This window comes from Zonotrichia leucophrys, chromosome 19, assembly GCF_028769735.1.
Source record: "Zonotrichia leucophrys gambelii isolate GWCS_2022_RI chromosome 19, RI_Zleu_2.0, whole genome shotgun sequence".
Classification (NCBI taxonomy): domain Eukaryota; kingdom Metazoa; phylum Chordata; class Aves; order Passeriformes; family Passerellidae; genus Zonotrichia; species Zonotrichia leucophrys.
The window spans coordinates 11,066,236-11,093,619 of NC_088188.1; the positions used below are offsets into that span (position 1 = coordinate 11,066,236).

Genomic DNA, 27,384 nt, shown 5'->3' on the forward strand with positions numbered 1-27,384 from the left:
AGTTGTAAAGTAACTCTCGCTAAAATGTCATTATCCAAGTACCCAGCCAAGAAGACAGGTGGGTTTGCTGGAGGCTGGCTGTGTGTTCCAGGGAGCTCCCAGTGTGGTCTCCTGCTCTCTGGTCCTGGAATCCTGTCCTGGAAGCTGTGCTGCATTGTCGGTGTTACAGGTGATGGGGTGGCAGCTGTTTCTGTTAGACTCTGCTTGGCCAAAATTAGGAATACTTTAAAGTCTTCATACTTCTCTCGTCCTCCTACTGTGATTCCAGTTGGTTTTGTGTTCTAAATTCTTCATGGTCTGAAGAACTAATGACTCTGCACTGAGCTGCCTCATTATTGCCCAGCAATCCTACCTGTCCTGAGGCAGGACTCCAGCCTGCTGCTGCTTTGAACGGAGGTCTTGATTAACTCTAAACCACAAGAAGGTGAAGCTGAATGTTCTGTTTTTGCTTTGGCTGATTGAATGGAGAAATCCCTTCCAGCAGATTTGGCTAACAGCTCCTGGCTGGTGCTCTCCTGTGTGTACAGTTCTCTTCCCTCCCCCACTCCAGTTTCGTGTGACTCTTCAAGAGGTTTTTCCCTCTATTTAAAATTAGAGTGGTTCAGTACATGAGTCATTTTTGGTGAATCTTCGTTATAAATATAGAATTCTTGTGAATCATTTTACTCTCCTGCTAGGCTGAGTTTAGCAAGAGCCTCTTAAATACCTCATGGCTGATTTCAGGGTCCCTCTGCATCAGTAGCTGAACAGGTCGTAGCTGCCCTGGGTCCTAGATGGCTGAAGGTGCCAATTAAATGTTGTGTGCCCCTTGTCCTGGGAGATGCTCCAGCTCTGTGCCACCCTTGCTGGCCTGGAGGAATGGTGCCTCTGAGCAGGTCAGCTGTGCTCATCCATCCAGCAGGAGGGACTGCAACCACGAGGACTCTGCTCCAGTCTGTGCTGCCTGCCTGGGTGCTCTGGGAGGAGGAGAGCATCCTTGTGGAGAAGCAGTGAGTGCAGGAGATTCTGTATTTGTTCCCAACCTGGTGCATAACCAACCTAGGTTACATCCCAGGGCTCTGCCATCCCCTCTGCTTTCCAGGAGATCTGGCTGTGGTTCAGAGCCACAGCAGCCCCATTGGCCTGTGGCTGATGTGTGCCACTGTGGGACAACCTTCTGAATTCCTTTGGGCTAGGTTTGCTGTGGAGCCAGCCCCAGGGCACAGTGCAGTGCTGAGGGTGTTTGGAGCAGCTTCTGCTGGGAGCTGCTGCGGCCGATTGCAGCCGGGCTCTGGGAGACGTTTCCTTGGGAACAGCAGCTGCGCTGACGTGGGGCTGCTGGAGCCAGCCCTGTGCCAGGGCCAGGGCAGCTCCTCCTGCCCAGCCTGCCATGAGCTCCTCTCTCTGCCCCCAGCTCCTCCTGCCCTCTACCCCAGCTCTCCCCTGCCCCAGCTCCTCTCTCTGCCCAGCCTGCCCTCAGCTCCTCTCTCTGCCCCCAGCTCCTCTCTGCCCCCAGCTCCTCCTGCCCAGCCTGCCATGAGCTCCTCTCTGCCCCCAGCTCCTCTCTCTGCCCCCAGCTCCTCTCTCTGCCCCCAGCTCCTCTCTGCCCCCAGCTCCTCTCTCTGCCCCAGCTCCTCTCTCTGCCCCCAGCTCCTCCTGCCCTGCAGCTGCACCAGCCCTTGCCCCCTTCTGCGGTTCTGAGGGGAAGGGGAAGGCAAAGCAAGCATCTCTGTTTCTGCACTCACCTCAAGTGTATTTACAGGGTTTCCAGTGCAGCACATTACGCCTACAGTGTTTGTCCAAAAGCTGCCTGCAGTTTGCTGAGCCTTTTCTGTGTGGCTGCCCACCTTTAGTCTGACAGTAACACGCTGCTTGAAGCAATTAAAAAACTTGTTTAAGTCAGCTTCATACTGCAAACAGGATTTATTCATGAATGCCTCAGACATGGGTACCCAGATGATCTCTACATTTCCAATATCTACTTTGAAATGAGTCTTAGTAGTTTGCGCTCTTAGAATTATACTTTGAGTATATTAAATTAAATAATCCTGAATTCCCCATGCTATAAACTAATTACCATAGAATTCGGGTGGGTTATGGAGAGTTAGTGTGTGTCACAATCAAAACATATGTTATTTAAATAAATCCAGCATGCCACCTTGGCAGAGGGAATATACTTACTATGGTTTTGAGAAAGGTTAGTAGTAAATGTGAGTAAAAATAGTAACTTGGGCACTATTAAACGTGCAGAATTTGGCTTTTCAAATGAGATTTCAGTTCAAATTAAGGAAGAGATGAACTGCATGAAAAGCTTTTTTGGGCCTGAATAATAAACCTGCTACCAGTAATTAAACCCATTAATTAAAATGTGCAGAATCCCTTTGTGGCTGAACTGAAAAGGCCAGTTCTGATTTGAGCTGCAGAATGGTATTTAATGTTGTGCTTGGGGCTTCTTGTAAGCCTTGCTTGGGGATGGCATTGCACGTGTCCCTTGGGATGGGAGGGAGAGGAGGGAGCTGGGGGATTCCACTGCTGTTCCTGGGGATGCACCTGAGCTGTGCAGCTCTGGGTGGGTTTGTGGCAGCTCCTTTCCTGTTCCTGAATCTGAACCCAAATCCTGTGAGACATTGAGGCTCTTCTATCAAAGAAAACAAAAAAATCCCCTTCTTCTTTTTGTTTTCTTGATGCTTTGTAGCTTTTTTGGTATACTTTGGATACTTGGCATGTGCTGTTTCTTCCCATCTTCAGTTACTAATTGGTTACAGTCCTTCACTTCAAAGACAATCGGAGGTACTTGGTTTTCCTTTCCTTCCGTGACATTGAATAATCTTTGCCTTCTAAATATGTTCTAAAACTGTGTCTAGACCAGACTTACAGACCAGAAATGCTTTTCCCCTTTTGAACCCAAGGAGCAAATTTGCCATTTCTGGGTGTTACATTACTGCTCTGTCCTGATGGATTTGTTGAGGATCTTTGCTGCAGAGCCTGCAATTCCAGGTGCAGAGAAGAGGAGCAGAGAGCCTCTCCTAGAGGAGCTGAGGAAGCTGGGCTGGCTCAGCCCTCGGGGATGAGCCAGTCCCGTTGATTTAGCTGCATTAACCTCAATTTTTTCTTTTTCCATCCCCATTATGTTTATTGCTTTTCTTCTCTTATTAACTGATGAAAATGACTGGGTTTTTTTTTTTCTAGGTAATGATGTGTTTAAATAACACAGATCTTAAAAAAAAGAAGAACAAAACCACATCACGATCTGTCCAGTCATGCACTGAGAAAGGTGACAGGGCTTGACTGCAGAGCTGGATCTGGATATTAACTGGAGGTGTTTGTATGTGGTCTGTGACTGCATTTAGTCATATGTGCAGCCCTTCAAACAAAAGGATGTGGTGCCTGCCTGGGGGAGCTTGGGAGATAATGAATTCCCATTAGTAAGCAGTCCTTGGTGCTTTCTCTGTGTGAATAATACATCAGAGAGGTGAGGCCTTTGAGCAGACATCTGCCACCCAGAGAGAAGGGACACTCGCCTGAGCACAGCCAAGTGCTGGCTTGCCCTGCTGCCAGTCCAGTCTTGTCTGAAAGCTGAGCAGCCTGTGAGCCTTTGGTGGTTCTGGACGTGGTGGCTGAGGAGGTCCATGCACAAACAGACCCATGCACAAACAGAGCCACGCAGTAGCCATGCAGTGCTGTGAGTGCCCTTGGCCAGCTCTGCAGGGTCCATCCTTCTGTGTGGTGACCTCCAGGTGTAGAAGCAGGATGTGCCAGGTGGTAGGGGAGTGCTCTGGTGCCGCCTCCTCTCACACAGTCTCTCCTGGGTGCTCCTGTAAGCTGTACAGCAGCTCTTTCAGCTTCCTGTGTTTCCTTCACTCAGAGACTCAAACACAGCCTTGACTTGTGCCAGGCTGTGCCAGGCTGTGGCCTGACTCCATGGCTGCTTTTGTGAAGCACTCCTGAGCTGGCGTGTGTGTCTTACGCTGGTGCTTCTGCTCTCGTGCAGTGTCTGTGTGCATCAGGACTGCGTGAGCATTTATTGTTCTCAGAAACAGCGCAAGGAGAGCTGTCACCCACAAGTGCTCCTGAGATGTCTGTGCTTCAGGCTGTAATTCACACTCCAGATCTGATGTGTGGGCCCCGAATCCATCCTTGCAGCTTCCTTCCACAGAGCCCTGGGGCATCTACACTTGGATAATCATCCATGTGAGATGCTTCCTCCTTCAAAAATAAGTAGAGGGAATTGTTGTTTGAAATAGGTCTGTGGCGCTGAGTATCTGTTCACAGCACAAGGACTGGTGTGTTCTGAGAATCAGAGTGGCTCTTGGGTCCTCTTCACAGTTCAGAGCAATCCAGTGTGTGACAGGATTGTCGTTAATGAATGTGCAAAACACGAAGATTGGACTTTGTGTGGAACAGTTCAGCAGTTACTTCCAGCAGATGAGCACTCCATTCACTCTGCAGGGGCAGGCAGCAGCAGAGCCCTTGTGTGGCTGCATTTTCTGGAGTAGTTGAGACTGATAAGGTGTGAAATGTTGGGGCCTTGCACGTCTGCAGGAGCACAAAGAGCTTCAGCTGAGGTCATGGGTCAGTCCCCATCCACGCTGGCCGTGGAAAAGCAGGAGTCCTTGGAGCATGCATGTGGCTGGTGACTGTGGAGAGCAGGTACCCAGGGTCATCTGGGGTGGTTGGAGTCTGAGCTGCAGAGTGCCCAGCAGGGCTGCTTTGCAGTCCCACTGTAATGACCCAGGGTTAATTCCTTCCTCAGGATGACTTGTTATCCCATTTTGCACAAAGTTAATTGTGTTTGAAAGATAACACAGTTTTGTTCCCATCATTTTCAGCTGGAGTGACAGCATTCCAATTCTTCTGAAAACCAGCCCCATTAGGAGGAGATGCCTTATGCTTTGAGATTTTTAGCTGATTGCCTTGAGGCTTCTAAATAGCACCATATTCAGATTTGACAGAAAACAAAGAATTCAGTTTTCTCTCTTTTTTCCTTAGCTCACAGAAATGCAACTTCTGTAGAAAAGAAACAGATGTAAATAACCACTGCCCAACCTGACAGTTTATCATCTTAATTCTTTTGGCTTTCTACCCTTGACATTGATATTTAAAAAAAAAATGAAGATTATCTGCTGTGGAAATGCAGATCACTCACAAACAAAACACAAGTCTCCCTGTATTACTGCTCCTATTTGGGAAACAAACATTTTCAATGATGAATAATGCTTAAAAAATAGTTTACAGAGATTCTACCTCACTTGATAAACACATTAGCCCAGAGAGTGTACCAGAGATGATCATAATTGGGGGGAAGCAAATATTTTTTCATGCACATTTAGAAGGTTTTTGATTGTGCTCCAAAGATGATGCTTGAATTAATGAGTGGTGTGCTGTGGTGGGGAGGAAAAAAAACAGAGTGAATATTGGCTCTGATGTGAAATGAAACCGTTTTTGAACTAGATGTGTTTTTAGCTTGAGAAGTGAAATAAAATCTCTTGTGCTTTTTAGAGAACTCTGCTAAACATTTTGCTTTGATCCTGGGTCATCAAATTGGATAATTTTCAATATTTAGAGAAACTTCAGTACTTTTGATTTGCCCTTAACAGTGTTTAATGAAAACACTTCTGTTTTCTGGAGGTTGCTGAGATCCTTGAAGCTTAATGATCACGGTTTTAACGAGGAGCAGTCACCAAATTTCAGCCCCAAAGTTTCCCAGCCACTTTAGAACTGGGAATTGTCCATTTAGATAATTTTTAAATTATTATTTTCTAGGGAGTTACTGAACATGGGATGTTCTGTGGCACAGAAGCAGGTTGAGTGCAGGGGCACAGGAGCAGGTTTGGATGTTCCTCTGCAGCCCTTTGCACTCAGGGACCAGCATCTCCCAATGACACAGCAGGCTGAACTGGTCTCAAACTGGGCAGATCTGTGACTAGGATAAAGCAATAGCAGCTGGAGATCATGAGCATCTGATGGCTTCTTTATCATCCTACTCTTTTCACTTGTTTTTAATTTCTTCAGCCTCATGAATTCAATTCCCCGTGCACAGTTTCCATGAAAACAAGGTATTTAGCTGCAGTATTTCTTCCTGTCTAAGGAAAATCTCATCTGCTAAGTACACCCCATAAATAATCCTTCCACAGGCTTTCTTTTCTCTCCTCACCACCCTTCCAGCCCCAGAACTTTCATTTCACAGTCCATTAAGTCATATCAGAATTTTCATAGAGCCAAAAAGGGACAAAACCAAACCTGTTCACCTGACCCTGGAAGTAGCTGTGGTGAAGTCATAAAAAGGTGACATTTCCTGAAGCCTGGTGGGCACTGTGATTATTTGAACTGTAAATCAATAATATATCTGCACTTAATTAAATTCAGCAGTGAATACTGCAGAGAATGTTCCTCAAAACTGTCTGGAGTTAATGAATTTCTAGATGGCTGCTGTCAGCTGAACCATACAAGAGAATTACCTGAGCTATGCTGATTTGTTCCCAGTGCAGAGCTGCTTTTCCGCTGTGTGTGATGAGTTGCTGCCTTTTTATCTGGTGGGTTTTTGTATGTGTTTGTTGTAGGTACAGTGGCAGTAGGCAGGCTGGGGATCACACTGGGCTGTGCAGTAGTTACTTACCTGTGTGCACACAAAACCACCCAGTGATGCCTTTCTGATGTCAGCAGTTTCTCCAGGAACAGCTGAATCATCTATTTGTAGGTCTTCTTAGAGTGCCAGATTCCAAAAAGGGAGAAATGGTTCATTTTCCCAGAAATGAATAAATAACCCCATCTCCCTGTCCCAAAGGTTCTTGTACTACAAGCCCTGAAATCGTTTGTGTTGTCTCTCTAGGCAGCAGTGTGAGCTGTGCAGTTGGTAACTCCTGGGGATCACCTGGTTTGGGTTTATCAGAAAGCACCCTCGTGTCTTGGGGAAGGTTCTGCAGCGTGAGGCGCTCCTGTGCCACTTTGTTCAGGGTGTGTGAGGTTTCCTCTGTGACTCAGCCTGGCCGTGGGCGATGCTGGCAAGGTGCAGTGAGATCAGTGCCTGCCTTGGACACGCAGCCAAAGGGAAGCCCTGGGGGCTCTGCCAGGAGCTGCTCCCTCCCTGCAGTGCCGTGCCGTTCTGCTGCGGGCTGGGAGGGATCCCTGCTGCTGCCCTGCTGCTGCCCTGTGCCTCCAGGGTGGCACCCGCACGGTCCCCTGGGCTGCAGTGGGACAGCACCTGTGTCACAACATGTGCTGCCCTGCCTGCCTGTTTTCTACTCTAACTGGGTAAAAGCCGCGGTGCATTTGCAAGCACATTCAGATCAAGTCAGATGTGAATGTATTCCAGCTGTTCTGGAGTAATTCTTGTGGAAAGGAGCCTGGAGAGAAGAGTGCTGTCAGTCTCTCTCTGGGGTTGAAGTGTAGGAGAATGAAGTGACCTGAGGGTCACACAGGCCAGGCTGTAACCTGCCCCCCAATCCAAGGGCTCCTTACACACAGAACTGGACACGTGTTAATCTCTTGTCCTGTGGAAAATACATTTTGAGGCAATCCAGCAGAAATTTCAATGTCTCACCCCTTGCAGATGACCCCTATGTGTGCATTATAGGCAGCTGGGGACTGATCTTACCCAAGTTCTTGTGATGAGAAATGTCACAATGGAATAGTTAAATATTGGGGCTCTAGGGACAGTCACTGGGGAAATTGCCCTCAGTGGCAGCTGCAGCATTTATTAATAATTAAAGCTGTGCCTGCTGTGCTTTTCACTAAATTTGTTTCATTAATATTTTATTGTTTTAAAGAAATAAAAAAAAAGCAGTGAAGGTGGGAAGAGAGTCTGTTTCCTAAGCAACAGCAATGCACTTCTTTGCAGTTATTTTTAAAGGCAGGTTGCTTCATCTAAGATTTGGAATCAAATTGCTGCATTGCTCCAGGCATCTGGAAAGCTGCTTTTCTTTTTTCTTTATTTCTAATTGAAAGACAGAGCACAACAGTTGCTGGGTTAAGAGCTGTTGTGATGGTTGATAGACAGGAGCTAGACCGTGCTGTGCAGAACTTGGCCGTGCTGTCATCACTGCTGTCCCCCGCAGCGCCGCGGGCGTTCCTGCACGGATGCTCCTTCCCCTGGCAGGGAATGAACCAGCCTGGCCTCCGAGATGGCATCAGTGCTGTGGGTGTTCCTGCACGGATGCTCCTTCCCCTGGCACGGGAACCAGCCTGGCTCGACTCAGAGATGGCATCACTGCCATGGGTGTTTGTTCCTGCACGGATGCTCCTTCCCCTGGCAGGGAATGAACCAGCCTGGTTCCACTCAGAGATGGCACCACGAGTGTTCCTGCACGGATGCTCCTTCCCCTGGCAGGGAATGAACCAGCCTGGCCTCAGAGATGGCATCAGTGCTGTGGGTGTTCCTGCACGGATGCTCCTTCCCCTGGCACGGGAACCAGCCTGGCTCCACTCAGAGATGGCATGAGTGCCATGGGTGTTTGTTCCTGCAGGGATGCTCCTTCCCCTGGCACGGGAACCAGCCTGGCCCCAGTCAGAGATGGCATCAGTGCCATGGGTGTTTGTTCCTGCACGGATGCTCCTTCCCCTGGCAGGGAATGAACCAGCCTGGTTCCACTCAGAGATGGCACCACGAGTGTTCCTGCATGGATGCTCCTTCCCCTGGCAGGGAATGAACCATCCTGGCCTCAGAGATGGCATCAGCACCGGGCTCCTGTTGCTGTCAGACCATGGGCTGATTCCAGTTTATTATATACTGCCATTATCTGTACTTTACAAGGTGCTTGTAGTAGCAGATTATACACATGCTGACATCATCTGGGTTTCTGTCTGTCTGTCTGTCTGTCCCCCCCCGTTGACCCAGCCCTGGCCAGGGGCCGTGAGCAGGCTGTGCTGGCCCAGGAGGAGGCAGCCGAGGATAACGCTGTGTCCCGTTCACAGGTGTGGTGGAGGCGTGCCTGCTGCACATGCTGAAGCGCAGGGCTGCCGGCTTCCTGCGCTCCGACAAGGTGGCCGCGCTCTTCACCAAGGTGGGCAAGACCTGTGCCATAGCCGGGGACGTGTGCAGGAAGGTGCAGGAGCTGCAGCAGCAGGTGGAGAGCAGGTGAGGCTGGGCTCTGTTTATCAGCCAATGCAGGTGTGTGTGCGGGGTGCTGACACGGGCTGCCCGTGAGTGCACAGGGGATGCAGCTTTGTCTCGTCAGCACCTGTAGGTGTTGGTGTTTGATCAAGCTGGCAGTGAGCAAAGGGGCAGAGGTGGGGAACTGAGGCTTTGGGGTTTCATTTTGCCTCTCAGTGCAGCAGAGGAGCACATTCAGCCCACACGCAGCAGCAGAAGTGACTAATTACTGGTGATTGCAGAGAGGGCTCACAGTCTGGGGATGGTGGACCAGCTTGGACTGTTGGTGGGAAGGGAGGGGGTGGAAGGAGGAACTCAAGAACAGACATACTGGAAAAGCTGTTTTGGCATGCTCCTGCCAAACCAGGAGCAAATTTCTAGGTGTCATAGCAGAAACAGTTAAATTAATGGATACAAAGAGTGATGGTATAGGAAAGCTGTTCAGTACAGACTGGACTTAAGCACAACAGAATCCTGGAGTCAAGGTTACTGAAAGTCTTAGACTTCTTGCTGGTGGTGAGTTGCAAAGTTAAAATTTTCCATGTGGTTCTGTAGATGAAATCACAGTGCATGAGTGTCTTGTCCTATAAGCTCAGGACAAAAGCATTTTTAATTCTGTTTGTGGGCACTGCTGAGCCCTGAGAGCTCTTTGCACACTGTAGGAACTTTTAGCTTCTGATCCATTTCCTGTGAAGAAGGGCTTTGTGAGAGAGCTTGTCTTTCGTTACTGACAATTATTTAAATTAGCACTTATATTTCTGTGTAATTTTCTGACATTTATCTTTGTTAGACTTATAATTATCAGACTTTGTTATGTGGTTTTTGACAGATATGTACCTATTTTTGATATATTTTTAGTTGGGCCTACTGATACAGACAGGGATTTTATTAAGATTAGTTTTTTAAATGTTGAGAAGAAGGATGCTTTCTACTGAAAATTCACCAGCCTCTTTCCTGGTTAAGAGCCCACACAAACACCCTTCTAACCACAAGAGAACTTTGGCTGTATCCTCTGACAGAGAGGAGCAATGAACTTAAATTCTGTGGTTTCTCTTGGACAAATTTTGTGTGTTTTTCAGCTATTAACAGCCACTAAATTTAAGTGCTGTAGAAAATACACACAGAAAAGATACTATTGGGAAATACTGCAGGGGGTGGACTCGCTCTGCTGGATGTGTGAAATGAGACAGAAGGGCTGTAACAGCCTAACTGTCCTGAGGCTGTGGCTTAAAACCCCTGTTTGGGATGCAGCTAAACACCCAAATTGTTCTGATGGGGTGCTGTCATGGCCTGCTGCAGGACTTGGGACCCTGTCAGTGCAGGGGGCAATTACAGATCTCACCCAAACAAATTGTATTGACTCTGTGTAACTGATCAGTTTCCTGAAAGGGAACCCAAGTGCTGGCAAAGCACCTGAAGATGTCAGGGTTTCCTTTCCTCATTGAGGCAAAATGGAATCTTCTATTTGAAGGGGGAGGTTTTTGGAAAAGACATTGAGGGGGTTCCTGTTCCGCTCAGCCCGGGGCAGTGTGTGCAGAGCCAAGGCAGGTGCCCCTGTGCTTTGCAGCTCCTTTCTCCTGCAGCTGCACTGTGTTACCTGATGCAGGAGGATGGCTTTCACTGGCTGATGCTGCTGTGCAAATTCTGACTACTTTTATTTTATCACCTTTTGCAGGAAAAATCAGCCAAATGGGCAGGAACCCCTCAAAAGGCAGGGATCAACCACAAGCAAAACACCTGTCCTGACACCTCAGGCCATCAAGCACATCTGGGTTCGGACAGCCTTGATTGAGAAGGTGCTGGACAAGATTGTGCAGTACATTGTTGATAACTGCAGGTAAGGAAAGCAGCAGAAGCACAGGGCTTTGTTGGATTGATGCATTTAGGTGTCTGCAGCAAGGGATTTCATCAAAAGTCGTTGGCAAACCCCTGTGATGCAGGCTTCTGGTAAGATGAAACCAGTTACATAGGCATTTAGAAAAATTGTACTTTAGCTTTTCATCACTGACAGTGTTTCAGGCTTACAAAAAAACATAAAGAGGCATTCAGCTTTCCAGAAATCAGCTACAAATGTAACTTCAAGTATATCAGGTGCCCGTATTGTAATGGGCATGATACAGAAGACTTAATGGGGCACACTGAGGACAGTCTCCCATAAAAAGAGAAAGGAAGGGACCCTAAAGCTTGGTGTGGTCCCACAAGGGAAGTTTGCTGGCAGGGTGCTCTTGTCATTCTGCACTTGCAACACATTCTTGTTCATCCAAAGCCAATGGGTCTGAACAAGGATGAGAGCTAAGGGCAAAGCAGCTTATTTTCACAGTATTTTCCAAGTTTGTGTTACTGTTTTCCTTGTCATCAGCTTTGCTTTCATGATGTATCTTGCCACTAAAAGCAAGAGAATGGAAGAAAGGTCTTTGTGCTGTTCAAGCAAACTGTTGCTCTGGGATATGTAATGCCAGCTTGGATTTTATGAGCTGTGTGCAGAAGAGACAGAGGGAGCGTTGGCCATGTCCCAGAGACACAGTTAATGAAAGCATTTTAGTCCACTGCCTCAGTGTCTGCAGATACATGGGTACAAGGGGTTTTAATTTCTTTTCCACATAATCCACAGGAGACACATCAGGGGAGTTTGTTCTCAGTTGTTCCATCACCTCACTGCCTTCCCCATCCCTTCAGATGAGTTAGGATCAGGTCCTTCATTGCAGGTGTGTGATTTTGAGAACCTGACTTGGTGAATAAAACAAACCTTTTCATAAGGCTTGTTACCATGCATTTTTGTGTCATTACTGCTCAAATGCTCCATGTTCACATCCTTCAGCTGTTCTGTCCTGGAGGAGGAGCAGGTGCTTTAGAGTTTGAGCCCCATCTAGTGAACAGACCACAGAGGACAGTGGCATTCCAGAGCTGTGGGTGTTTGGAGTTTTTGGCTGTGTGGTTTTGTAAAGCAGCTTTGCCTGCTGCAATGGCAAGACTTGGGGAGCACTGCAAGAGCAATGCAGTAGTACATAGTTCTTCACAGTGTTTCCAGATGATTCCTCACAGATGGAAGACATGTGTAAGAATGTGTGAATTGTTTTGTCTCTGTGGAAAATGGGCAAAATTGCTTGCAGAGAACTATTGTTTGTTCCCATATTGCAATTCTGCCCAAAGCCCCAAATCAAATATACTGGGTAAACACACTGGGCACAAGGCAAGCTCCCGCCTCTCCGAGCTCAGCTGGAAAATAGATGAGAGAGAATGAGCATATCAAGAGGCCCATTGTGTTAGACCTGTAGCTACACCCAAGCTTTGAAATGGTTCATACCAACTACTGTTCTGATCTTTTATTTGTAGTAAATACTATGAAAAGGAAGCTTTACTGGCAGATCCTGTGTGTGGCCCAATACTGGCTTCTCTGCTAGGTGAGTTCTTGCAAAGTTACTTTTTATGCTGAAGAAAGTAAATTGTTTCTTAAAGCATTTTGCATTATAACAGTGTTACAACAGGTGAATTTTGTATCTTGTATGTAGTTAACTATTTATAACAAAGCAACAGGGACGATGTTCAGTTCCTTACAAGACCAGAAGAGATTGATCATCTGGTGGAGTTAGAAAGCAGAATGGGAATGGATTTTTACTAAATGCTGGCAGTTTGTAACTGCTAATGCTGCTGTGGCAGGGCACTGTTTCCTACAGGAATACTCTTACACAGCCCTGGATAATAGGAGTGATACATTATTATATTGTCTGCATTATGGGCTGATCCCCTGGGATCAGGGACCATTGATATTCACTTGGCTTGAGAAGGAGATCTCACCTTCAGTGCTCAGCCAGCAGGGTAGCAGTGAGTGTGTCTCTGAGCAGCTCAGAGGGTTCCTCCCTTGGTCTCTTCTCCTAGTTGGACCGTGTGCTCTGGAGTACACCAAGCTAAAGACAGCTGACCACTACTGGACGGACCCGTCGGCCGACGAGCTGGTGCAGCGGCACCGCATCCACGGCGCGCACGGCCGCCAGGACTCGCCCTCCAAGCGCCCGGCCCTGGGAGTAGGTATTAACTCTGTCCCTGTCCCTGGCTGGGGCACGGGCTGGGAATAGAACAGCCCCCTGAGGGTGGGACCTGGACCTGGAACAGCCTTTCTTCTGTAACGGAGCTGTACCACGGATTAGAACTCCATCTGGGCCACAGTGCCCTCTTTATCTGTACGTAGAAAAGTCTGGGACCCAGCACTAAGTTCTGTGGCATTTGACAGTTGTGGTCTGACCAGGTAGTTCACAAGAAACTCTGAGGTGCCGTGGTCAGGGCTGAGTTTCCCTGCCAAGCCCTGGCTGCACAGGAGTTGCCCTGCTGCCTGTGCCCCGGCTGACCTGCCCGCTGTGTGTGCAGATCCGCAAGCGCCACTCCAGCGGCAGCACGTCGGAAGATCGCTTTGCTGCCTCGGCACGGGAGTACGTGGAGTCCCTGCACCAGAACTCCAGGACCCACCTTCTCTACGGCAAGAACAACGTCCTGGTGCAGCCGGTGAGTGCAGCAGCGCTTGGGGCAGGCACCGGGGCAGGAGGGCTGGGGCTGGGGTAGAGATCTGACCTGGCGAGGGCCTGGTGCATCCTGTTCTCAGCACAGAGCTGCCTTCTGCTCGCCTCTCCTGGGCTGGGCTACATTTGACACGTCACAAATGCTTTCACTGCCTGGCCACTGCCAGAGAGCAGTGGGCTGTAGGCAGGAGCAAACATACTGGGCTGTATTTCATAAACCAGCTGACTGTGCCGTGGTTTTTCCCCTCTTGCTATAGCAATATTGTATAGCAGTACTTCTGCTGTTAGGGTTTGCCTCCACACTTCCCAGATACTGCAGCTATGGAACTTGCGTGGCACAGAAAGACTGGAGCATATATTTCATGCAGATGTTTTGTGCACTTGAGTCACCTGGGTTGTCTGTTTGTTGCTTCTGTGAACAGAAAGATGACTTGGAGGCAATTCCTGGGTATCTCTCCCTTCATCAATCAGCAGATAGTTTGACATTGAAATGGACTCCAAACCAGCTGATGAATGGAACCCTTGGAGATTCAGAACTGGAGAAAAGGTACTCATTGCATTCAGGAAAGATGGGAAGAGCTGTGTCCTGCTGGGGGGCACCAAGAAAGAGGAAGGGGAGGGGAAGAGGGAAGCAGAGGTTGTACAAGCCTAGTACCAGAATATCCAGTGTGGAGAACTTTACTTGACCAATAATTTACTTTCACTGACCAAATATAATAAGCAGTTATTAACTTAGCAGAGTTCTTTCTATCAGGTGCTTGGAACTGCAAGCTTTCCTGAATATGGAAAAAACAATGTTTCCTGCATTTTCCTTCCTTTTTAGTGTTTACTGGGACTACGCATTGATTGTGCCACTGAGCCAGATCGTCTGCATCCACTGCCACCAGCAACGTAAGCATAACCCTTAAGCATATTCCTTAAAAATACATAAACAGGAGAGCCCCTTGAATGATTGCTTTTCCTCCCTCAGTGTCAGGAATACCTCTGACTAGTTCTGGCCATGTGGGAATGAGTGTTAAAATCTCCAGTCCCAGCTGATAGACTATGACAACTGTATGAGGCTTTCATAGTTTGCATGTATCTTGAGTTTCTTTAGGACTAAAGGGCTGATATCAGCCTTAGATCACACTGTGCCTCACAAAGGTTTATTTATCTACTTAGAGATGATCCCAAATAAAATCTACTTAGGAGGTAAGAGCAGCAAACTGAGGCTGTGATGTAACAGTGTGGACTCCCCTTGTCCTCCTTGCAGCAGAAAGCAGATGGACGTTGGTGCTGGTGAGCCAGGATGGGACCCAGAGGCCTCCGCTGCACTTCCCGCAGGGAGGGCACCTGCTGGCCTTCCTGTCCTGCCTGGAGAACGGGCTGCTGCCCCGGGGCCAGCTGGAGCCCCCGCTCTGGTCCCAGCAGGGCAAGGTACTGTGCTTCTGCTGGGCTCTTGGGTGAGGCTGCTCTTGGTGTCTCTGCTCCACGGGGCCAGGCACTGGCTTCAAGCTGCTTTGTGGTAAAGCAGGACACAACTCCATTTAGTCCAGTCTGCTTCTTATACACGAGGTCTGTGAAAATTGTTCACACCTTCATTACCTCTTTGAGCAATGAGCTGGAATCTGCTGTTGCATCAAGGTACAAACCCACACGATAGAAGTGAGATTCAGATGGACTGGACAGAGCTGCTGCCAGAGGCTTGGGGTGCCCAGCTCCCATAGATTACAAGAAAAGGCTGGTTTACAGCACACACAAAAGTAGTATTAAGTACCCCTAAACCACTACCTGTATATGACTCCACTGTTTTCTCCCTCACCTCCTCCCAACATTGAAAGTTTGGAGATTTAAGATGCCAAAGGACTGTAGTACTTAGTTTGTTGCACTCTGTTAGTCACTCACAGCTGAATGTATGGAATTACTCTTTTCTCTAGGGCAAGGTGTTTCCAAAGCTTCGAAAGCGGAACAGCAACAAATCAGTGGACCTGGAGGAGATGCCAGCTGAGGACACATCCACAGATTATGTCTTCAGAATTATTTATCCTGGACACAAGCACGATAACAGTAAGTGCCTCTATTCTCCTTTGTTTGGAAAAAAAACCAAATGAAAAATCAAATCAGGCATCTGAGAAAATCTTGAAGTAATATCCTGCAGGTGACAAGCCACATTTTTGTAAGGGGGAAAAAACCCAAACCTCTAATAAATTTCACTGAGAGATTGTGATCAGCAGGTACAACTTAGGTTTCCTTAATTCAGTGAGACTTGCTATCTTAGTGGAAATGAAGTTGAGGAGGGGAATCTTGTTTTTACTCTGTGTTTTACAGAGCAAGTTTTCAAAATACTCCCCTGGGCTTGCAAACTGAGACTGAAACAAAAAAGATTGCTTGACTAGCCAAGAGCAGTTTTGCTCCTGAAGTGAGGATATTTTTACTGGCCACAATGCTTGCTCATAATGTTGTTTTTAGGAAAAAAACCCTCAACCATAAACCCTTAAAAGTACCCCAAGAACTCTCTGGGCTAAGTTTTCCTGGCTTGGAAGCACAAACTTAACAATGGATAAAGGCCCTTCCAAGGAAACTAAATGAATTCCCAAGCATCAAACCACCTCATGTCATCAGTGAATACAAATTCCTTACATGCAAGAAGGCATTTGAGCTAGTTCTCAAGCAGCACATTCAGTTTTATTCCCCTGGCAAAGAAGAAAGAACTTCCTGGGAAGATCAGACCCTAAAGTTTACAGGGGATTTGGAGTTACTGCTCACACTGGGACTTGGTGCAGCTGAGAAAGCTGAGAAAGTCTCCTCTGCAGCCTCCTGGGCCTGGGCCTCAGTGCTGGCTGGGCTTGGTCAGGGCTCCTGGGCTGGCACAGGTGAGTGTGGCACACGCCAGCCCAGCACCTGGTGCCTGTGCCTGCTGGAGGGAGGGCTGCAGGGCCCGGGGCTGCAGGTGCTGGGCCAGCAGGGGCTCTGCCTGTCTGCAGAGCCACACACAGCTGGGACTGACTTTGCTGTCCATGTGCATCTGGCACAGGCTTCAGGGAAGGGGCCGCAGCACTGCTAGGGCACAGGGAAGGACAGAAGCTAGCTGGAGCCTAGAATTCCTGTGGAGCTTTGCTCAAAAGCATACTCAGCTGCTGCAGGCTGGCACTGGGACCCTTGTCCCTTGCCATGGTGTGCCACGTGTGCTCTCACAGCCTGTGCGCACTCAAAGGCTGGCCTGGTTTGGTGGAGCATGCTTTGTTTCTGTAAGAAACTCAGTTTTCACAGCCATTTACAAGAGCTGTGCCCTCGAGCAGAGGGCAGGATTCAGGTCCGTTGTCTTTGCTGACCATGTCCTTTTGAGCTTTCCCACAGCACTGAGTTCTTTCTTCTTATGCTCCTCTTTCACTATTTTCTTTGAGCAGTAACTATTAACTACCACCACTTAGCTGCCAGCCGCTCTACCTCTGTTGACGATGATGAGGAGGAGGAAGATAAGCTACACGCAATGCTATCAATGATCTGCTCTCGGAACCTCACAGCTCCTAATAGGATGAAAGGTTTTTATCCTCCTCCCCCTGTGTCCCAGAGCTCTCTTGCAGCTCCTTCCACTGATGCATACAACAGTGTTGGCATTATTGCAGGGAAGGACATTGCACTCACACCACGAGATGTGCAGAGAGGCTGGGAGTGGGCTCACAGCCTGTGGGGAGTGGGAACAGCATCTTCCCATCTTCCCTGCCCCTGGATGTGTGTGCTGCTGGGCAGCAAACCTCCTCTGCCAGGGGGCTTCCTGCCCCACCTCCATAAGGCTGGACACCAGAGCAGGTTCTCAGGGAAGGAGGAGGGAGTGTGACAGCTTGTGATCTCACAGCTGAGGGAGCAGAGTGTGCACAGAAGGCTGTGTGGAGATGCAGTGCCTGCCAGGGCTCAGTGCTTGCATTCCACTTCCACCATAGGCTGGGTGGGCTTCAGAGGACCAGCTGTGAGCTCCACCACCCCTCCACAAATTTGTCATCTATTTCTTCATATTATTTAAGTTGGTATTCTCAAGATGTGTGTGCATTTGGCATCCAGTAGTTCAGCTCTGAATTCTGAGAAGTCCTTGCTTTCTCTCACAGCCTGGACTGGTGGGACTCACTGCAAGAGACAATAATTGCCCTGCATCTCTGTACAGTGCTAAAGTTCTGGGTTAGACAGGGTATGAACAGGTCTTCAAGGAGAGCCTCAATTCTTCTAGGCTGCCCACACACTTATCCCAAGGGAGCAGCCCCTGGAAATTGATAAAGCCCAGCCCAAGTTAATAAAGAGTTCTTGGAAGGCATGGATGGAAAGAAGTTCCAAAAATAGTGTTGCTCTTGAAAAAATACTCTGTTTTAGGAACTTTCAGTGTGTCCCAACTGATTGTGCCTGGATATGGGCAAAAATGGGAAGGAAGACATTTAACTGCCACATACACATTAACCATTAGGAACACAACCTAGTTTTTAGTCAGTTGATAGAGCATGTAAGTTATCCCACTAGAATGGCTGTTAGGTGTCTGCTTTTGGCTATTTAATCTTGAAGGGGATGGTAGAGTGAGGGATGTGCCTGGGAATAACCTGTCTGGGCTGCTGTCTCTCCAGCAGCCCCATCCCATAATGACAACACTGTTGTAGCAGGTTTGCCAGCCATCTGCTTTGACATTTTGCAACATGCTCGACTTTTGCATGTAGCTGAATTTACAGATAACACCACTACAATTAAATAAAAGATGCTGTTCACTCTAATTCTTCACTAATTCAGGTACCTTTCATCTGAATCTTTAGGTTCTGTGGGGTTCTTTCCTTGTTTCTCTAATAAACAGAATAAAAAATTAGAAATTAAAAACCCAATTTTCCTGTCTACAGAGGAGAGGCAAAAACTAATGATCTAAAAATGTTTATCCAGTGGTTTTTATTTGAACCCAATAAGAAGCTGCAATAAAGACTGGGTCGTTCAGCTCCTTCCTGAAGAATTAAGGTGAAGAGCATTTTTGCATCACACTTTGTTTTGTGAAATGAAACACACATGACTGCTTCCGCATGAGCCTGTGCTTTTTCTGTTAACAAATGGGTTTACTCCACTCCTCCCTCACCTCTGCCCACTTTCTAATAGGCACTCCTAAAATGCTTTGTGCTACCTTGATTTAAAATGCATGAGATGATTTGGAATTGCCCCTCCCCACCACTCAACAAATATCTGTTTTAAAAGCACGGCCCAGGGGACTGGATTTTGCTTGTAAATGTTAATTTAGTGGCATACCTTATGATATACATTATTGTATTTGCCTTAATTTTAATCATGGGTGAGCTGAAAGGCCAGTTATTTATTATAAACCAAAAACCCCACGAGTTCAAATGCCAGCTGGGAAGGCTGAAGAGCTGAATCCAAGCTCTCTGAAGGGAGCTGCTGATTTTCCGAGTTGCCTTTCTGAAGCTGGTTAAAAAAGCAAATAGATTTGGTAGAGCAGGGATAGCTCAGGAAGCTGCATTGTACAGTTGGATCACATACTCCTGTAGAGAGTATCCTTTTATAAATATAGTGTGGATATTGGCAGGACTGGAACTGTCCTTCTGTGCTGTGTTTTAGAATGTGGTTCTGAGGGGAAAGAAGCATCTTCTGAAAGTAACTTTGCTTTAATTTCAAGCTTTAAAGCAAACAGTTTGCTTTAATTTCTTTCATGCTCCAGCTTTCACTCTGGCTGGACCAGCAGTTTTATGGCTGATTCCAGGAACTGCAAAATGAAATTCTGAGACCTGAATTAAATAGAGGGTTGGGCTAGACTATCTCTTCTGGCCATAAATAACATTTCCATAATATTACACAAGAGCCAGTTTAGTTGTTACTGCAGCACCCTTTTCTCTGTTCTCTTGAAATGTGAACTGGGATGTGCATGGGCAAGAGAGGGGCAAATGGTGAAGGGACCCTGCACAGCATGCTGCAGGTGCAGAGCAGTGATTCCGAGGATGCTGCTCGCCTGTTTCTGGAACCGAGGCTCAGAGCCTGTTGAGGAGTGAAGCATGAACCATCAGGATGCACAGAAGGAGGAGAGGGACAGAATGGCAGAGGCTGATGTCCTTGTGTCTTGTTTGGTTTCTCCACAGACACCAGTGAGATGATAGAGATGCAAGGCTTTGGGGCAAACCTGCTGTCGTGGCAGCTGGAGCACTGCAGCCAGGGCTCCTCCTGTATCTCCTGTTCCATGGGCAGCTCTCCCTACGACATTCCCAGCTGCTGCACCTGCATCCACGACAGGTGAGCAGGCTGTGCACAGCTTACCTGGGCACTGTGTGCATGCCATGGGTCAAGGCAGGAACGCTTGAGTGGTTGCAGCACTCAAGACAAAGCGTAACAATTTTCAAGTAGTTTCTAATATAAAAAGATGAAGTTAGGCAGCAAGAAATTTAGTTCTTTAGGACTAACCTATTAAACTGTGCTCAAGTCACATTTTGATAGAAAAATTTCATCTAGTTATTTTGTCTAGTGTAAAATACTTCAGCTCTGGGAACGTTATCTTTAACAAGTCATTCACAACTGAATGAAGGGCAACAGTTCCCTTTGACACAGACCTCTACAGTGCACCTGCAGCAATTGTGGCTGTGTGTGCCAGGGGGGAATCTCTCTGGGGCCAAAACGTTGTGGGGGGATATGCTTCAATAAGTGGAGTTTGTTATTACTGTGTCCTTTAACTAAATAAATCTTGGTGGAGAGAAAAAATTGCTATGTGTAGGACACAGGGATCAGCATGGAATTCTTTATGCTCTCTGTCTTCACCACCTGCTCTTATCCTGTTGGTGCCTCTCCACAGAACTCCCCTAAAGATGTTGTGTGAAAGCATGAAGAGGCAGATCATTTCCAGAGCCTTTTATGGATGTAAGTGCAGCTTCTTATATCTGGCCCACGTGGTATCCATATGTTTATCTAAACACCACGGGATGTTTGGCTTAGAAAGCAGTGTGACCCTAAATTCAGGGCAGTAGGGTGGATGTAGCTGCAGTGGCAGGGTTTCAGTGTTTGTGGGTTTTGCTGCTGGCAGTGGGAGGAATGATGCCCAGTGAGGACAGAACACGGTTTTACACGGCAGCGTAATGCACGCCGTGAATGTTGCTGGTGTGTGTTGATCCGTTCAGCCTGTGGCTCTGCTGTGGCTGCTCGCCGTGGCAGGTGCAGAGGAGCTCAGGGCAGTCCCTGGTGCCCCTGGCTGAGCTGTCCCTGTGTCCCCAGGGCTGGCGCACTGTCGGCACCTGTCCACGGTGCGCACGCACCTCTCGGCGCTGGTGAACCACAGCATCGTGCCCCCTGACCGCCCCGCCTGCGCCGCCGCCGGCCTCACCAAGGAGCTCTGGAGCAAGTACCAGAAGGACAGGAAGGTCAGTGACATCCCCAGTGTGCATGCACGGGCCCCGCGAAATACTGGAGCTGTTCGACCCCAGGGTCACTTCTCAACTCGTGAGAGAGTCAGTTCTTACAGTCTCCTCTCTCCTTTGCTTCTCTGATGATGCCAAAGATATAAATTATTATCGAAGGAACTGATCTATTCAAATTTAGATTATTTTTATGGAAGGCATGACAGCCTGTATTAGGCTGGATTTCAGCTAAAGTCCTAAAGGCTCAAGCTGCAGAATTTTAGTGTTCTGCATGTATTTCACTGTCTCTGTACTCAGTGTGAAGTGTATCTGAGTGTACCTGAGTTAAATACTATGTATTGCCTTCAACACCTCTTTCTCCTGGCCACTGTAGAACTACAAGGAACTGGAATTACTAAGAAGAGTCTATTATGGTGGGGTCCAGCATGAGATTCGGAAGGAAGTGTGGCCATTCTTGTTAGGTCACTACAAATTTGGCATGGCCAAGAAGGAGATGGACCAGGTAAGCCATAGCTTCTGTGCAATCTGAGTTCCATTTGCAGAGTAGGTTTTGTTTTCTGAATAGCAACTGTTGGTCTTTATTAGTGTGTGATATTCCCAAGGGAAAAACACTACTGAAAACATTAGTAGCACATGCTAGCAGAGGGGTTTTCATACTGTGTTTTAATGTCTGAATGCCACTGAGAGTTAATGAGAGTTCTCTCTTTCCTGAAGTCAGGGAACCTGCATTCAGCTCTGTCTGTGGCATGCACGTGCCCTGAGCACACCCTGTGTGCACAAATTTGTCACTTATACAATGGGGAGACATTGACATTTGGATGGGAATTTTACTCACCCCTCTTTTATGTGGTGTATTAGCTGAATTATACTTCAGACTGCTCCTTGAAATAACTACCTTTTCTCCATGGTGCTGCATCTGCATGCATGGGCCTTTTCTGGAGCTGGGAACAGCCCAGATGGACCCTCTGGAGTTACTGTGTGGTGGTAAAACATTGCTTTTGTGACATCACCCAAAGGTTGGCTGAACTGGATGGAACAGTAATGAGGTTTGGCCTGGAATATAATTAACACATTAATCTGCTTTTCAGTTAGTGTTATTACCAGGGAGGTAGCACTCATGCAGTAGCTGATTCTGTTCTGGATTAAATTGATAAGGAGGGGTTTATATATCAAAACATTTGGCATTTGCTAACTCCCAATTACTTTACATGCCAAGGGGTAATTTATATCCCTGTGAGCACCTGCAGAGCAGAAGGACAGCCTGACCTCGAGCCTTGCCATGGACAAATCTGTGTCTTACGAAGGGGGCACTAAACCAACATTGCTGTGGCAATTTAAGTTGTTTTACTCACAATAATCAGTTCTGAACAGAGATGGAGAAACAGAGCCCTTCACTGTTCAACCCGGGTCACAGTCCAGACTGTCCCCCCTGAATCCAGTCATCTTAGTAGATGTTTATTATAGATTTTCTGGCTGTAGTGTGTACATCAGGAATGTTCTACTGAGCACTGCTCCATTCTTTTTTTAATCTCAGATTTTCAAGAAAGGCAAGGATATTGGAGGTTTCTTGCATAGACTGCATTTTGCTGTCTCTGATCTCCACAAGTATATGAACTATCAGATTTATGATCCATGTGTAGAAATAAAAGGTATGTCTGGAAATGAACAAGAGGACCCAGATGCTTAGTTTTGAGTGGGAGATGTGAAGCCATCTCTCATGGATGTTAGCCCCATCTCCAAGGGGCACATGCATTTGTATAGCTAGAACATAAGAGATTTGGCAAGAAAGATAAATACTGGAGTCTGAATGATAGGAATTACAGTAAATTCATACAGAGATGTTACAAGACAGAAAATATCTGATCTGCAGAACACAGGCTCCTACAGAAGATTTTTCTCCCTGAGTTTGTACCCTACTAACCCAGGGGTACTCGGAACTTACCTGAATTGTAAGGAGCTACTCAACACCAGTAGTAAACACGAGTGATAGCTGTCTCCTCAAAGGAATGGGTTGTTGGAGACCTAGTTTACACTGAATGTAGGAGTCTGTTAAATGAGAGACATGAAAACAGTCATAACACCTGCACATACAGGAAACTCATTGTGTCCTAAACTGAAGTGATTGCAGGTGATTTATCATCTTTGTCTTCTGATGGTATTTTTGCACTCCCAGATGTGGCTGTCCTCCAGCCCTCCACCAACTGCTGTATTTTATGATTTATGACTCGACAGCTACCTCAAGTGACAAAGAGCCTGCAGCTCTCAGCAGCAATGCTCAGGTAGCAGCTCAGCCAGCTCACAATTGTGCTTTCTCTTCAGCTCCTGACAAGTGACAGGGCAGTAAAATTGCTACATGTCCCTTAACGGCTCAAGGGGGTTTCTGTGGCAGTCTTTCAAAAGAGAAAGGCAGCAATGACAAAGACCTGGTTTATTCCTGTGGTGCCCAGTGTGGATAGATTTGGCCATGCACAGTGCAGCCACAGGACGGGGCTGTGGGAGCTGGGACCCAGAGTTTCTCCTGGGGTCTGACTCTGTACAGGCTGGTGTCTGTGAACCTGTGACCTGGAATTCTTCGCAAGGGCTACGTTAGAGGTGGACCAGAGGAGTTGGAAGGAGGTGTGATAGAATTAGGCATGATGCAGGCAGAGGCAGTGCTTTCTCCATAGACTGCATCTGACTTTTGTGTGAGGTTTCACATGACATCTTCTGTTTTGTCCTGGGTCACTGTCACAGTAGCTCAGTGCTGTTGATAGTGTATATACCTGCTTATATATGAACCCTTTCTGGTGCCTACAGTGTTATTAATGCCCAACACCTGAGTACTCCTCTCCAGTCACAGGGATGTGCTGCTGCAGCAGGAGGGCCTCAGCACCCTTTGGGCTTTCAGGCTGAGACCCTGCAGCTGCCTTAGAGCTGTCCCTCCTGTTTCCTCCCGGTGTCAGTGCCTTCTGGCGAGGAGGGCAGTGTCTCAGGACGTGTGTCTGTCTGCAGGTGGACGCAGACATTGCTCTGAGGTACCAGAAGGTGATGGCTGAGTGGAAGGCCTGCGAGGTCATAGTGAAGCAGCGGGAGAAGGAGTCGCACTCAGCCACGCTGGCCAAGTTCTCGTCGGGCAGCAGCATTGACAGCCACGTCCAGCGGCTCATCCACAGGGACTCCACCATCAGCAACGATGTAGGTACTGCCTGCCCACTCACCCTCTGGGGTGGGCAGTGCTCAGCCTTTGCAGAGGTGGAGGTCAGCACAGCTCCTGAATCCTGGGCAGAGACTGGAGCTGTGGTGTGCCCACGTTAGAGTGAGGAGCAGGTCTGAATTTTGGATAGCGTAGAGCTGTTGCTAAGCAGGACGTGCCTAAGGGGCTCTGAGGTTCACCCAGGAGGGCAGATCCCCTCTCAGCAGAGGGGCAGCTCTCCAGATCTCCTCCTTGTAGCTCCTTTAGTCGGAGCCAGCACGGAGCAAACGATGGCTGCTGCTGAGGTGCGTGTCTGGTTTTGCAGGTGTTCATTTCCGTGGATGAAACGGACCCGGTGGAGCAGGAGCCCAGGGGGCAGGAGGAGCCCGCGCTGACGGCGCCGCCCGCGGCCGCCGAGTTCGACTCGCCCGACTCGGGGCTGCCCTCGTCCCGCAACTACTCGGTGGCCTCGGGCGCCCTGTCCAGCATCGACGACGGCCAGGGCGGCTCCTTCGAGGACGGGCCCGAGGAGGAGGGCAGCGCCGAGGGGGCACGGCCGGGGCACAGGGCCCGGCCGGGGCTGCTGCCGCCGCAGGACTCGGGCCCAGAGGAGCCGCCGGGCTCCCAGCTCGGCTCCCAGGACTACCTGGTGGATGTCGCCTCGGTCTGCGCCGCCTCCTACACAGTAGGTCACAACGAAGCACGGCATTGCTCTTGAGCAAACACTGGCACTTTTCAGATAGGATTTACCGAGAGAGAGTCCCAAACTAGAACTACAGCTGCTGGGATGAGAACTGAGGATTTTCCCATCCAAATCTTTTCATCTGGATTTTGAGCTAGAGTGGAAATATTTGGGTGTTTTTTTAAGTAGGAGGACAAGACAATCAGTGTGGTACATCTGTAGCAGTTAGAACTTTCCAGTGCCTGGGGGTGTGGACAATGTACTGCTTGTAAGATTCTAATGTTATTTAAATCAAGCTAAAACCTCCATCTAGTCAAACTGAACCACAGCCTAAATCTAGATTGAAGATGCCACCACCTCTGTTACTCTTGCTGTCACCGAGCAGCATAGTTTTTGCTCCTCTCTGCTGAAGTTATTTAGCTGGAAATAGCCATTTGGAAATAGGACAGGTTTGGCACATTTCCCAGAGAAAACAAATGTGTTTTACCTGGCATTTTTGACAGTAATTGAGTATTTTGAGGTCCTCATCTGCTCAGAGTGTAATTGTACTGTTTCTGGTTTGGTGATTCTCAGAGCAAATTTGCAGAGAGAGTCCTAGGAATACTGTAAACTTGGCAGATCTAACTAAAACTTCTCTGTTCTAGATAGAGTTATTGGACACTGTTGCCTTAAATTTGCACAGAATTGATAAAGATGTCCAGAGATGTGACCGAAATTATTGGTATTTTACTGCTGAGAACCTGGAGAAGCTCCGAAATGTCATGTGCAGGTAATGAGCTTGTAAACCCAACTACTTTCACATTTCTGTCACAATCCATAAGCTAATCTATAAACTGTAATAATATGCAAATAACAGTCAATAAGAATTCTCACTAATGACTTTAAAACGACTTGCCAGAAGGATGTCAGGTTAGAGCATGGGTCCAAGTTTGGAGTGCAAGTTGAGAAGATTTCTCAAGTGACAGACCCTACTTTAGAGAACTGTTCTCTGAATGTGCTCTGAGGTTTGGGTTTCTCCTGGTCAAGATGATACCTCCATGCTCAAAGGGCTACTTTATCCAGGCAGCAAACAGTAAAGGGCTGTGAATACTCTGGGAAGAGTCAGAAGGTTCTGAGACTCACACCTGCAGCAGCTGCTTAGGATTTGATCTCACATATGGAATCAGCCTTCAATACAAGGATTTCTTCTTTCCACAGCTATGTCTGGGAGCACCTAGAAGTTGGTTATGTCCAAGGCATGTGTGACCTCCTGGCTCCTTTGATGGTTATTCTTGACAATGGTAGGAAGGGTTTTCCTTTGGGACATGCTGGTATCCTTAGTGAGGCCTTTCCTTAGAAATGCTGTTTCAGAAGGAGTTGTCTGCATTAACCAGGGCTGGGTCACCAGCAAAATCAAACCTACAGCTCCTGATTTGTGTTTTCTCCACCCGTGGCTGTTGAAATGGCCAACATTAGTGTCTCGGGGCTGCCCTGTCACTCACTGACTTCCAGATTAAATTTTACCAAAGTTAGTAAAATTACTGTGTTCTGGGAGTTGCTGATGCTGAGAAGTCAACTGCAGGCCGGAATCTTTGAAACATAACTAGTAAAAACGGTCCAGAGTCAGGAACCAACCTCTCTTTCATCTAAATCCTGGGATTCAGAGAACAGCAAAGGGGAAGACCCTGTTTTTCCCAAGCCCTGCAGTTCTGTTGTTTTGGTTCAAGAAGTGCCACAATTGCCAGCACTGAGTGTCGGCCTTGTCCCTGCAGATCAGCTGGCCTACAGCTGCTTCAGCCACTTGATGAAGAGGATGAGCCAGAACTTCCCCAACGGAGGTGCTATGGACACACACTTTGCCAACATGCGGTCCCTCATCCAGGTGAGTCTGGTCTGAGGGCATCTGAAGGAAGCGAGGCTGTGCCAGAGGCTCAGCACTCCCCTGATGCCACAGGGAAGGGCAGGAGTGGGGCTCAGGTGTGACCTCAGAGCTGGGCAGGAGGAGTTGTGAGTGCATTTGTAGAGTTACAGCCTGAGAGCAGGGTGGAGGTGGAGATGGACATTTGCCACTTGTTGGAAACCAGCAGGATCTTCACCTTGTTCCTTGGCCCTTTAAAGTCATGGTGAAGATGAGCTGTGAGTGCTCAGCTCAGCACTGAGTCAGGGCCCCCAGTCCCAGCACTGGCACACACAGCAAAGGGCTGTTCCTGTGCTCAGCAGCTGCTCTGGCCATGGCATGAGGAGCAGAGGAGCAGCACCTCTGACCTTGGCTGCTTTCAGACCACATCCTGACAGCTGATGTTTTCCATTCCAGATTCTGGACTCAGAACTTTTTGAATTGATGCACCAGAATGGAGATTACACTCATTTTTACTTCTGCTATCGCTGGTTCCTGCTTGACTTTAAAAGAGGTAATAATGTTCTGTGCCTGTCGTTTAGGGTTGTGTAGAACTGTAGCAGCTCTGTGTTCTGGTGTGAGTGTCTGTCAGGATGGTGAGGGGCAGCTGGGATCACTGGAGAGTTTGTAGCCAGGAAAGGTAATGCAGCTCTGAGATGAAACAGCACTAGAACAAACTGGAACAAGTCCAGGCTTAGAAAAGGGAGTTGCAAATTCCTGATGATGT

General features: G+C 48.0%; 1 protein-coding gene across 7 annotated transcripts in view; it reads left to right on the forward strand.

The window, feature by feature from the left end:
• SGSM2 (small G protein signaling modulator 2) overlaps positions 1-27,384 on the forward strand; it is a 36,662-nt gene that overhangs the window by 6,803 nt on the left and 2,475 nt on the right. For 2 of the 7 annotated variants that reach the window (XM_064729560.1, XM_064729564.1), the window contains exons 3-22: positions 8,890-9,052; positions 10,743-10,904; positions 12,401-12,468; positions 12,944-13,089; positions 13,430-13,564; positions 14,001-14,125; positions 14,402-14,469; positions 14,831-14,994; positions 15,495-15,624; positions 16,965-17,099; positions 19,665-19,815; positions 20,369-20,433; positions 20,785-20,930; positions 21,301-21,429; positions 23,919-24,101; positions 24,425-24,784; positions 25,426-25,550; positions 25,979-26,061; positions 26,533-26,642; positions 27,075-27,171. In XM_064729560.1, the coding sequence (XP_064585630.1) occupies positions 8,890-9,052; positions 10,743-10,904; positions 12,401-12,468; positions 12,944-13,089; positions 13,430-13,564; positions 14,001-14,125; positions 14,402-14,469; positions 14,831-14,994; positions 15,495-15,624; positions 16,965-17,099; positions 19,665-19,815; positions 20,369-20,433; positions 20,785-20,930; positions 21,301-21,429; positions 23,919-24,101; positions 24,425-24,784; positions 25,426-25,550; positions 25,979-26,061; positions 26,533-26,642; positions 27,075-27,171 (2,745 nt within the window). The remainder of the gene's footprint in view (positions 1-8,889; positions 9,053-10,742; positions 10,905-12,400; positions 12,469-12,943; positions 13,090-13,429; positions 13,565-14,000; positions 14,126-14,401; positions 14,470-14,830; positions 14,995-15,494; positions 15,625-16,964; positions 17,100-19,664; positions 19,816-20,368; positions 20,434-20,784; positions 20,931-21,300; positions 21,430-23,918; positions 24,102-24,424; positions 24,785-25,425; positions 25,551-25,978; positions 26,062-26,532; positions 26,643-27,074; positions 27,172-27,384) is intronic. The other 5 variants (XM_064729563.1, XM_064729562.1, XM_064729561.1 and 2 more) reach the window with 5 other exon arrangements.